Source organism: Misgurnus anguillicaudatus, chromosome 5, assembly GCF_027580225.2.
Source record: "Misgurnus anguillicaudatus chromosome 5, ASM2758022v2, whole genome shotgun sequence".
In the NCBI taxonomy this organism is placed as follows: Eukaryota; Metazoa; Chordata; class Actinopteri; order Cypriniformes; family Cobitidae; genus Misgurnus; species Misgurnus anguillicaudatus.
Genome location: NC_073341.2, coordinates 32,608,649 through 32,621,120, shown reverse-complemented (window position 1 = coordinate 32,621,120; position 12,472 = coordinate 32,608,649). Strand labels below are relative to the sequence as shown.

The 12,472-nt window shown below is 38.8% G+C and overlaps 1 protein-coding gene across 3 annotated transcripts in view; it reads left to right on the top strand.

Moving 5' to 3' along the window:
- fnbp1l (formin binding protein 1-like) overlaps positions 1–12,472 on the top strand; it is a 72,548-nt gene that overhangs the window by 36,757 nt on the left and 23,319 nt on the right. For all 3 annotated transcript variants that reach the window (XM_055167669.2, XM_055167668.2, XM_055167670.2), the window contains exon 2: positions 4,188–4,303. In XM_055167669.2, the coding sequence (XP_055023644.1) occupies positions 4,188–4,303 (116 nt within the window). The remainder of the gene's footprint in view (positions 1–4,187; positions 4,304–12,472) is intronic.

Sequence of the window (12,472 nt, the reverse complement as noted above, 5' to 3'; positions counted from 1 at the left end):
TCTTAGTATTTTTGTCTTCTTTTCAATAGAAATATCCAAAAATTCTTAAATTAAGATGCTTTTTCATGATGAGCAAAATGACCTAAGAAAATAAGTAGTTTTTAGACCAAACATATAAAATTTAAGTGAATTTGTGCATAAAACAAGCAAAAATATCTGCCAATGGGGTGGGGAAAAAATCTTGAAATAAGTTCTTTTTTCTTAAACACTTAATTCAAGCAAAATTTTCTCACCCCATTGGCAGATAATTTTGCGTGTTTTAATCACAAATTCACTTAAGTTGTATATTTTTTTGTCTAAATACTAGACTTATTTTCTTGGGTCATTTTGCTCATCAAGAAAAAGCATCTTAATTTAAGAATTGTTTTGATATTTCTACTGAAAACAAGACCAAAATGCTCATTTGCAGTGTGTGTCATCTGAACAGTATTTATCACACTGCAAAAAATGATTTTCAAGAAAAAAAAATCTTAGTACTTTTGTCCTGCTTTCAGTAAAAATATCAAAAAATTCTTAAAGTGCTTTTTCTTGATGAGCAAAACAACCCAAGAAAATAGGTCTAGTTTTTGAACCAAAAATATCTAATTTAAGTGATTTTGTGCATAAAACGAGCAAAATAATCTGCCAATGGGGCAAAAAAATCTTGCAAATTTTTCTTAAACACTAAATTCAAGAAAAATTTGCTTACCCCATTGGCAGATTTTTTTGCTTGTTTTATGCACAAAATCACTTAGATTTGATTACTCTTTTACTTATTTTCTTGAGTCGTTTTGCTCATCAAAAAAAAGCATCTTAATTTAAGAACTTTTAGATATTTTTACTGCAAACAAGACAAAAATACTAAGAATTTTTTTCTTGAAAATCATCATTTGCAGTGTATAAATGGATAAAAGCATTAGTTGACTTCAATACTTAACTTTTCTGCTGTTGAACAGGGGAAGGATTGTTGTTTTGTGTCCCCTGTGAACAAACTGGCTCTGCCTCAGGGTGGTACCCAGCATGCCTGTCTCTCTCTTTCAGTGTCATCTCTCAGAGATCATCATCTTCATCATACCGCCCGTCTGACTCTCACATGCTGGACTCAAGACGGGCTGAGACTGTACAGCCTGTGGCCATATTCACATGTAGTTCATAAAGTCACGAATTTGTTGTGAGATGCCCCGCCCGCTCAGAGCCACAAATGCTACCACTTTCATTTACATTCTCGTTTTAAATCATTAATTATTGTTTAGTCATTTTACTTTAGGTAATAAAAGGTATAAGATGGTGGAAACAGTGATGCATGATGTTACCATTGTGCAATTCGACAACAAAAAAATAGATTTGGCACCTGACAGCTTTTGACTTCCAAGTACTTTGTTTTTTTACTTCCTCTCTGTTTGAATCAGTCCAAAGGCTTTACCATAAATAGGCCTGAAATGTAAAGCTGTTAACATTGCTTACTCCTCCGTAGGGTTGTGTGTCATTCAGAACGCAGATGGATCGTGTCGGGATTCAGTGTTGTGTCTGTGTTGTTGGGTTGGCGCGTGGTGAGGAGTGTGATGTAATCGTTGTGAGCTGGAACTTTCAGATCACTCGGTTTTGCGTCCAAGCTGGCACCCCGCAACTATTTTAAAGACTGAGTCATTCTTGTATTTTCTGCTACAACAGATTAAAGCACTTTTATTATAAAAAATATGTATTGCATTTCTTTATACAATGATAAATCGGTGCACATACATTTGGCCCAGATTCGATTTTGAACAGATACATGGAAATAAGGTTGATGACTTATAACAGTTTTAAGACTGTGTATTAAATAGTATTATTATTATAAAGCTATGTGGACATTGTTTTGATTACCTTTAAGGTAATGTGTATAAAGGAAGGCCAGTGTAAATATGTGACCCTGGACTAGAAAAAGGGTCATAAGGGTTAATGTTTTGAAATTAGTGTTAAATAAATTATTTTCAACTCTTTCCCCACCATTTGCATGAGAAAACATTTGCATGAAAAAACGTGTTCCTGATGAGTTTTAATGGTTATCTGTAATACCACGATTATCTACTAGATAAGGTGCACTAGATAAGGCGCACTTACCCAATTTATATAAAAAAACCGGAAGCAAAAAATGATCTGATCTCTAACAAAATTCCTTCACAAAAATGAAATTATTTCAGCTTTTTGCTAAAAAAAAGTGTATTTTTGAAGAAAAATATCAATATTTAAGAGTTTATTAGCAGAGAAATAATATAGATAGGATGAAATGTTTTTTTCTCGTTTTGTTTGTTTGTTTATTGTTTGTTTGAAAGCAGAGGGTCTGTTTCTGTCATTTGATATATTTGTATGTTTATATAGTTTTTGAAGAAAATTTTCCTGGAAGGCATTTTGTGAAACCTTTGTGAAAATCACAAAATGCTGGCGGGCAACTTTTCTAGGGCCCTATAAAATCCGTTTTATTTTTTCCCAAATTCCGTTTTATTTTTTCCCAAATTCCGTTTTCTCCGTTTTAATTTTTGCAAGTCCGTTTTATCCGTTTTAATTTTTGGCAATTATATTTTTTACCCTTTACTGTTATTTTAGTCATAAAAACAGTGTGCCTTTAATGTTAATGATTAAAATGTAAATGATTTAGGGAAAAACTGGATAACAGGATTACTTAATGACTATAAAAGATGCATTTACACACGCACACGCACGCGCGCACACACACAACTCAATTCAATGCATTGTTTAGTGTTGTTGCAGGAGGCTACAACAAGGTGTCAAAGCAGTGGTGCCATCAGAAGTGCCTTAAACACATCAATCCAGCGGAACGCGATCCATATTTTATACACAATCGCTTGAAATGCATATAACTTTACAAACATACACAGGATAGTGATCTGACTTTGGAAAGCATGAGCACGCAGCTCTTTGCACGTGCGAGCGAAAGAGAGACGGAGAGCGGCGCCATGATGCAGATGATTATATTTTAAATGCGAGGGATAGTTAGTTTGCCTCAGCTCGCTTGAAATGCATAAAACTGAACAAATACATGAGGATTTGTGTTCGCACTTCGGACAGATGCGTGAGGTAGGCTACAGTGAGACAGACGTGGATGAGAGAGTGCATGTATCTTTGCGCTCACCGTGAACAGAGTGTTGACAAAACTTCCAAAATAACAGTTCTCCGGTCACATAAAAGTCATGTGAGACCTGCTCGGAACCAAGTGCTTAGCGTCGAATTTCTTTTGCTGACGAAAGCAGAGTCGTGGAGAGCCGCTTCGCCATGGTTTCAGTGTTTTGGAGGGGGTCTGAAACGACGAGAGGGGGCGTGTCACCCAGATTTACTTCCCCGGTCTGCATTTCCCCCAGACATACGTTCGTCTCCCACACAAAAACATAATTTTATTCAAAAAATGTAAAATTCCGCAAAATTCCGCTTTAATACTAAATTCCGTGTTAATTAGCCAATTCCGTGATTCCGTCCGCGATTCCGTGATCGCGGAAATTATAGGGCCCTACTTTTCAAAAAAAGTCAAAAAGTTAATAAATACGTTTTCCATTAACTTGTGGTTTGTTAGGATAGGGCAATATTTGGTTGAAGAGAAAATACTTGAAATCTGGAATCGAAGGGTGCAAACAATTAAAATATTGAGAAAATCGCTTTGAAAGTTGGCCAAATGATGTCTTTAGCAACACATATTACTAATGATAAATACTTTTACACTTTTAATGTATTTATGGTAGTAAATTTACAAAATATCTTGATAAAACATGATCTGTACTTAATATCCTAGTATTTTTGGCATTAAAATCTATAATTTTAACCCATACAATGTATTTTTGGCTATTGCTACAAGTATACATGTGCAACTTATGACTGGTTTTGTTGGTCAGGGTCACATATGATTTTCAGTATTTTCTGCCTTACTGTAAATGCATTTCCAGTTCGTTTATGAATTGGGAGGGAAGTTTTAGTCCGGTGAACTGGTCCGCTTACTTTAGATACTCTAATATCCGTTCAAAGCAATCAACTGATCCTTACTTTGTCCATTACGGGGATGTTTATTTAGCAGCGATTTATATTCTGCACGCACCCAGCAAATGTTTAATATTCTTTAAACAAGTCTTTCCATATTTATGTTTCCTGTCTAGCAGCAGCAGGCCTGTAACAGATCAAACTTTCATTCACTGGATCTCTCTGTCTCTTTTTATCTCTTTTAGGACCAGTTCGAAAATCTGGACAAGCACACCCAGTGGGGCATCGATTTCCTAGAACGCTATGCAAAATTCGTGAAGGAGCGACTGGAGATCGAGCAGGCGTATGCAAAGCAGTTACGGTGAGATATGCATTAGCCATCAGTTTTTTGTACACATAATATCACATAAATAAGTAAATTTGCCCTTTTGTTTACATGTACTAAAATATTATAGGCTTACACCTTTATCTCTGACATTTATGACTGTTACATATGGCTTTGAAATTTGGCACTTAATTTGTCAACAGAATGTTGCCATTGAAGCATTAACCTTAGTATTTAGCATTTACACCTGGTATTTATATCCACTTTCGACCGCTTCTGTCTTGATTACTTTGAGGGGATGGTTTGTGGAGACTGTGGGCGAATCTCTTTGCTGTCATTTAAACGCAAGTGGGAGTAATAACGGGTTTAAATGGACGCAAACTAATATTATGTTAGAGTCTGCTGCTTGTGTTGTAAACATGCTGCACTTTTTTGTACATGTATATGTAAGATGTTTCTCTGATATTTCAGCGCAATTGATCAAATAAGATTGCGCAACTTTCACGTGCTCACAAAATGAAACTAATGAAATATGCGGAGATCAGCTGCTTTAGTTTTATCAATGAAAGCCTAAAGATAACACTGTACACTGTGTGAAGTTAGAAAAGACATAAAACATTATGCTCAGTACCACAGATTTACTATACATAAATGGGTGATTCTCACGAAAACTTGGTTTTAAAAATGTCAAGAATGAAAATGTAAAAATTGCTTAAATTTACTTTTTTTCCCACCAGACATTGAAAAACAAAGTCTGGAGTAAATGTCATCTAAAGTAGTCTAGCAAAACATCCATTTATTTTTTTTTTCTTAATATTTTTGTGTTAATTTGATTAAATTACAACATAACGCATGTTCAAACACAGCCGGGCACATTGCGGTAATGAGAATTTCAGCAGAAAATGAGATAAAATTTACAATTATAAATTCTTATGTTGAAATCACACATTGTGCAAGGTAGAACACAGTATTGTGTTAATTCTGATGCTTTTTAATGTTACTATATTACACATTTTAAAGCTAAAATCATTAGTGCCGTGGTGTTTCAATGGTTTCATGAGATCACCCAAATGGGCGGAGAGAAGGTGGTTCGTGTGGCTGTTCGAACACATTCAACCACATGCACTACAAAAGCAATTCAGTCGAATAGTGTTTTCGACTACCTCTGAATGTGGTTGAAAGTGGACGAGCTTAAAACGTTTTGAAAACTGTTTACACCTGTCTTTAGTGTCGTCCACTTGTGATCCGATTGAGGAAATCAACAGACTAGCACTGAAATCACGATCCCACCCTCCATTTAAATCGGCAAATCGTCTTTCAGTTTGTGGCTCCTGTGCAGGTTGTCAATTCAGCAGGAAAGTTGGTTTGCCTGGCTGCCATTCAGACGTGAACGCGCTGATGTCGTATGATGTTCGCAGTGGCATGCAAAACATGTTCACAGAAAAGGAGCAAAAATGCATGCATCCAATTAATGCGTTCGGTCTGAGTTCAATGATTTTTTTGGTCCTACGTCTTTCACAGATGAAATATTTATACAAATACATTTAGACAACTTAACATAGTGATTGCTATCAGAATGTGAGGAGACTTTCAACCAGCATAACTACAAATGTTTCTGGATCAAATCAGCTACGGGGCTTTTAACTGTAGTCACAAAAAATTGTATTCTGCAGGGGTGCAAACTTGTCACCTTTCGGCAAAATTTGCTGTTTTCGATCCAAAATAGGTAACTCTTGTGATTCGTCTACATCCAATAAGAAACAGTTTAAATTGGTTAAGAATGCGGTTCACCCAGTCAGATATTAAAGCTTGTGCAGTCTGTTTTCTAATAGTACTTTAATAGTTTTAATAAGCATGTATTTTTCGACCCATGTTATTGATTTTTTCTATTGTTCCCTGCTTATTGCTTTGGAAGTCAATGTGATGCTGAGTGACACATCAGGGGTCATAAACAACACTGCACTATCTCCCCTGCAGGTTCCAAGTAGTAAGATTTGATGTGAGATCAAACTGAGAATGAGACATGCTGTGAATTCGCCACAGGACATTGCAGATGGGGCCTCCTTCTCCCATTCTCTCTTCCTTCTCCATTTCCTCCCCACTGTCTTTTCTTCTCCTCTCTGTTCCTCTTTTCTTTGCTCTCATTTCTTTTCTGCTATGCTGGTTTCTCCTCATGTCCTCTCTGCTCTTTTATTTCCTCTTTAGTCGCTCCTCATTTTTCTCTCCCCTTCTCTCTTGTCTGTCCTTTTCTCCTCGCTTCTCTCTCCTCCTCTCTGCTTTCCTCTTCTATCCTCTTTCCTTCCTTCTTAGCTCTCCTCCCTAAATCTCTACTCTCCTTTCTTTTTTTCCTTTTCTGTCTCCTCTTTGCTCTTATCTTTTCTCTGTTCTTTTGTCATCATATTTTGTCTCTGCTCACATCTCTGCTCTTGTCTCTTCTCTGCTCTTTAATCTCTTTAGTCTGTCCTCTCTTTCCTCCTTTTTCTCTCCTCCTTCTATCTCCCTTTTTCTTTCCTCTTCCCCTCTCTTCTCTCAACTTCTCTCCACCTTCTCTTCACTCCTCTTTTCCTTTCTACCCTGCTCTCACTTTCTCTAATATCTGCTCTTCTTTTTTCACCTGTCTCTTGTAGCCATCCCTCATTTCTCCTTCCCATCTCTGCTCTTATCTCTTCTCTGCTCTTTTATCTTCTCTTTAGTCTCTGCACCTTTTTCTTTCCTCCTTTCTCTCCTTTTCTCCTCTCTTCTCTCTCCTCCTCTCATCTTAGCTTTTCTCTCCTCTCCTCAAATCTCTACTCTCCTCCTCTCCTTTTCTGTCTCCTCTCTGCTCTTATCTTTTCTCCTTTCTGCTTTTTTCTTTCCTTTTTAGTCTCAATTCTCCCCTCCTTTTTCCTCTCCCCTCTCTTTATATCTGGCCTTTCTCCTCCCATCTCTGCTCTTATCTCTTCTCTGCTCTTTTATCTCCTATTTAGTCTCTCCACCTTTTTCTTTCCTGCTTTTTTCTCTGTTTCTCCTCTTCTCTCTCTCCTCCTCTCATCTTAGCTTTTATATCCTTTTTAATATTCTCTATCCTCTCTTCAAATCTCTACTTTCCTCCTCTCCTTTTTAGAGCCCGACCGATATGCGTTTTTTCGGGCCGATGCCGATACAGATATTAGGGAGTAAAAAAAGACCGATAACGATATATCGGCCGATATTCTTTATGTGTACATTATAGTTCAGTATATACTACAGTATATTATACTAAAGTACTGTACATAGAATACACTATATACTATAACATAATATACTATGAATAAATACAATGCAATGCAATGATCACTCACAAATGTGGTGATCACTCACAAATGTGGTGATCCAACACTTATATTGATGTGACAAAGATATGTACTATAGGCAAGAAGTTAACAATAAACTTTATTATCCAAAATTAGTTGGATATCAGTGCACTAAACAGTAAACTTGACTTATTATAAATAACTTTAAAACACAAAGAGAACAAAATACATAAAACTTGCATCATTTGCAGTTTTGACGAGAATAACGTTATAAAGAGAAACTTATGAAGTCATTGATTATTAGCTTCACAAATTAGTTAGCCACTCACAGTTACGAAGACAATGCTTGACGGAGCACATACTAATGTACGCTATGTTTAATGTTGTGCTTGTGCACAACGTTTTTATAACACAAACCCAGGGTTCCGTGCAAACTTTAGACTTTAATAAAACTAATGCGTCTTCGCTCCGCCTCTTTTATTTAGCAAGGGTGTAGAGTTGCGCGAGCTTATTGAATCAATTGCTCTGAAATGAGCGTGTTAACTAACAACACAAGCAGCAGTAATCTCATATAGTGTTATATAAGTGCACGGCTGCGCGTAGTTTAAATGTGTCATTTCTCCGTCTCGCGTCATTTCTCCCGCTTGCGTTTTAACTCGCAAGTCGACAAAGAGACGGATTAAAAACACCAAATGTAAGCGGGAATGCGTCTCTCTTGTCCATTTATAATCCAATCGACCAAAGCGCGTCTTAATACCAGGTGTAAAAATGTTGTGAAGAAGACACTGCGTGACTGCAGCCACCTGAACTGAGAGACTGACTGACTGAAGTGAAGGGGGTGGGGGATTGGCTGGTGTCACTACAGTGAGTGATCTGGGTCACCATTAGCAACCAGTATGGCGCACTCTGCTGGACAAACAAGTACTTACATCTTTCAAATGCATTTAATGTGTTCTGTAACAAACGTTCATATCGGCGCATATCTGCGGCTTATACGCCGATACAGATATATCTGCGACATGCTCATATCGGCCGATAAAATCGGCAAAACGATAAATCGGTCGGGCTCTACTCCTTTTCTGTCTCCTCTCTGCTTTTATCTTTTCTCCTTTCAGCTCTTTTCTCTCCTTTTAGTCTCAATTCTCCCCTCCTTTTTCTCTCCTCTTTTCTCTTCCCCTTCCCCCCTCTCCTTTTCTGTCTCCTCTCTGCTCTTATCTTTTCTCCTTTCTGCTTTTTTCTTTCCTTTTTAGTCTCAATTCTCCCCTCCTTTTTCTCTCCTTCTTTTTCCTCTCCCCTCTCTTTAAATCTCGCCTTTCTCCTCCCATCTCTGCTCTTATCTCTTCTCTGCTCTTTTATCTCCTATTTAGTCTCTCCACCTTTTTCTTTCCTGCTTTTTTCTCCGTTTCTCCTCTTCTCTCTCTCCTCCTCTCATCTTAGCTTTTCTCTCCTTTTTCATATTCTCTATCCTCTCTTCAAATCTCTACTCTCCTCCTCTCCTTTTCTGTCTCCTCTCTGCTTTTATCTTTTCTCCTTTCAGCTCTTTTCTCTCCTTTTAGTCTCAATTCTCCCCTCCTTTTTCTCTCCTCTTTTCTCTTCCCCTTCCCCTCTCTCCTTTTACCTCTCTTCCTCTTCACTCTCTTCAAATCTCTACTCTCATTTATTTTCTCCTTTTCTGTCTCCTCTGTGATCTTATCTTTTCTCCTTTCTGTTGTCATCATCTCTTCTCTCTGCTCTTATCTCTTCTCTGCTCTTTAGTCTCTCCCCTCTCTCCTCCTTTTTCTCTCCTCCTTCTCTCCTCCTTCTCTCTCCCTTTCTCTTTCCTCTTCCTCCCTCTTCTCTCCACCTCGTCTTCACTCCTTTAGTCTTAATTTTTCTCTCCTTTTTCTCTCCTTCTCTCTCCATTTTTCTTTTCCCCTCTCTTCTCTCCACTTCTCTCCCTCTCCTCTCCTCTTCACTCCTCTCTGCTCGCTCCTGTTCTCTCTCCTCTCTTCAAATATCTACTCTCTGCTCTCCCTTTCTCTCCTATCTGCTCTTCTCTTTTCTCCTTTCTTTTGCTGTCACCCCCCCTTTCTCCTCCCGTCTCTGCTCTTATCTCTTCTCTGCTCTTTTCTCTTCTCTTTAGTCTCTCCTCATTTTGTTCTCCTCTTCTCCTCTCTTCTCTCTCCTTCTCTCATCTTTGCTTTGCTTTTCTCTCCTCTCTGGTCTCTCATGTTCTCTCTCCTCTCTCCTTTTACCTCTCTTCCTCTCGCCTCCCTTAAAATCTCTACATCCTTTCTTTTCTCCTTTTCTGTCTCCTCTGTGCTTTTATCTTTTCTCCTTTCTCTTGTCATCGTCTCTTCTCTGCTCTTTTCTCTTCTCTTTAGTCTCTCCTAATTTTTTTCTCCTCTCTTCTCTCTCCTTCTCTCAGCTTTGCTTTTCTCTCCTCTCTGCTCTCTCATGTTCTCTCTCCTCTTTTCAAATCTCTCCTTTCTGCTCCTTTCTCTCCTTTTTAGCCTCAATTCTCCCCTCCTTTTTCTCTCCTTCTTTTTCCTCTCCCCTCTCTTTAAATCTCGCCTTTCTCCTCCCATCTCTGCTCTTATCTCTTCTCTGCTCTTTTATCTCCTATTTAGTCTCTCCACCTTTTTCTTTCCTCCTTTTCTCCCCTTTTCTCCTCTCTTCTCTCTGTCCTCCTCTCATCTTAGCTTTTCTCTCCTTTTTCATATTCTCTATCCTCTCTTCAAATCTCTACTCTCCTCCTCTCCTTTTCTGTCTCCTCTCTGCTTTTATCTTTTCTCCTTTCTGCGTTTTTCTCTCCTTTTAGTCTCAATTCTCCCCTCCTTTTTCTCTCCTCTTTTCTCTTCCCCTTCCCCTCTCTCCTTTTACCTCTCTTTCTCTTCAAATCTCTACTCTCCTTTCTTTTCTCCTTTTCTGTCTCCTCTGTGCTCTTATCTTTTCTTCTTTCTGTTGTTGTCATCACCTCTTCTCTCTGCTCTTATCTTATCTCTTCTCTGCTCTTTAGTCTCTCCCCTCTCTCCTCCTTCTCCTTCTCTCTCCCTTTCTCTTTCCTCTTCCCCCCTCTTCTCTCCACCTCCTCTTAACTCCTTTAGTCTCAATTCTCCCCTCCTTTTTCTCTCCTTCTCTTTTTCTTTCCTCTTCCCCTCTCTTCTCTCCACTTCTCTCCCTCTCCTCTTCACTTCTCTCTGCTCGCTCCTGTTCTCTCCCCTCTTTTCAAATGTCTACTCGCTGCTCTCCCTTTCTCTCCTATCTGCTCTTCTCTTTTCTCCTTTTGTCGTCATCCCTCATTTCTCCTCCCGTCTCTGCTCTTATCTCTTCTCTGCTCTTTTCTCTCGTCTTTAGTCTCTCCTCATTTTTTTCCTCCTCTTCTCCTCTCCTTCTCTCAGCTTTGCCTTACTTTGCTTTTCTCTCCTCTCTGGTCTCTCATGTTCTCTCTCCTCTCTCCTTTTACCTCTCTTCCTCTCGCCTCCCTTCAAATCTCTACATCCTTTCTTTTCTCCTTTTCTGTCTCCTCTGTGCTTTTATCTTTTCTCCTTTCTCTTGTCATCATCTTTTCTCTGTGCTCTAATCTCTTCTCTGCTCTTTTCTCTCCTCTTAGTCTCTAATTTTTCTTTCCTCCTCTTCTCCTCTCTCTCTCTCCTTCTCTCAGCTTTGCTTTTCTCTCCTCTCTGCTCTCTCATGTTCTCTCTCCTCTTTTCAAATCTCTCCTCTCCTTACTGCTCTTTTCTCTCCTTTATAGTATCAATTCTCCCCTCCTTTTTCCTACTTCCTTTCCCCTCCTTCTCTCTCCCCTTTTCTCTTTTCTTTTCTCCTCCTCTCTCCTGTCCTCTTATCTTCTGTTTGCTCTACTCGCTGCTCTCCTCCTCTCTCATCGCCTCTCTCGGGATGTATAGGCCTTTGTAGACATTCAGTTGTTGCCTGGATACAGTCATAGAGTCTCTCCTCCTCCCCCCTCTCAAATCTCATTGAGGGTTTTGGTGTAGTACCACATTCATTCTACCTGACAGATCCCACACTGCTCTCTAACCCCCTGCCCCCGAGTTATGGACCATTACACATAGCAAAACCCACACTGTGTTTCCGCTCATGAGTTGAATGGAGCTGATACTATTTACATTTGTATGATTTTTAGTCATGATAAATTGTTTATATTCAAAATGGCAAGTAATCTATTATTTCTAAAATACACAGTTCTTGGTAAGCACTCTTTTTTAAATAATGTATAAATTGAAGCCTTTAAAACACAAATGCATAAAAAACAAATCAAGTAACTTTGTGCTATACATTATCTTTTTTGTGTTCAATAACTTTTTTCCAGCTCACCTTAAACTGTAAATACTGTAAAAACTGTAACTGTAAGCACTGTGCTATTCAGTAAGATCAAACACTGAGGAAGTACAATCATAACCAAACTAAGAAGAGGGGAAGTGTGTTTTTGTTTGATCCGATTCATGAAGTGAATTTGAGGAACCTTCTATTCAGGAAGTGATAGACATCATTAATGCATACGGGTCGAGGAAAGAGGGCTCTCTCACTCCCAATACACACTAAACGGAACCCCGTCCCCCACCCACCGTCCCTCAAAACAGGAACATGCCGAAGCACAGCGGCAGAGCGTCTTTCAACAGCTCCCACATCAGGATTTGTCTCAGCGTTCCTTCCCTCGAGTTTATTTTGTGTGGGATGAGGGAAGGCACATTTGCATACCTTCACTTTTTTGCCTGTTTATCGTGGCCTACTTTAATTTTGTGATGCACAAAGCAAACACGGTGTAGACAGATTCGTGTTTTTCCTTCAGAGCTGTACAAATAACTGTAGTTTAAATGTTGAGGGATGATGTAAGCTTCAGTGTTGACATTTTTGTTTCATTTAATCAGAATTTCAGCTGTAGTGCAGTGGGATCTGCACATGTTATTGATATATCTGAGTTGGTGGTTCA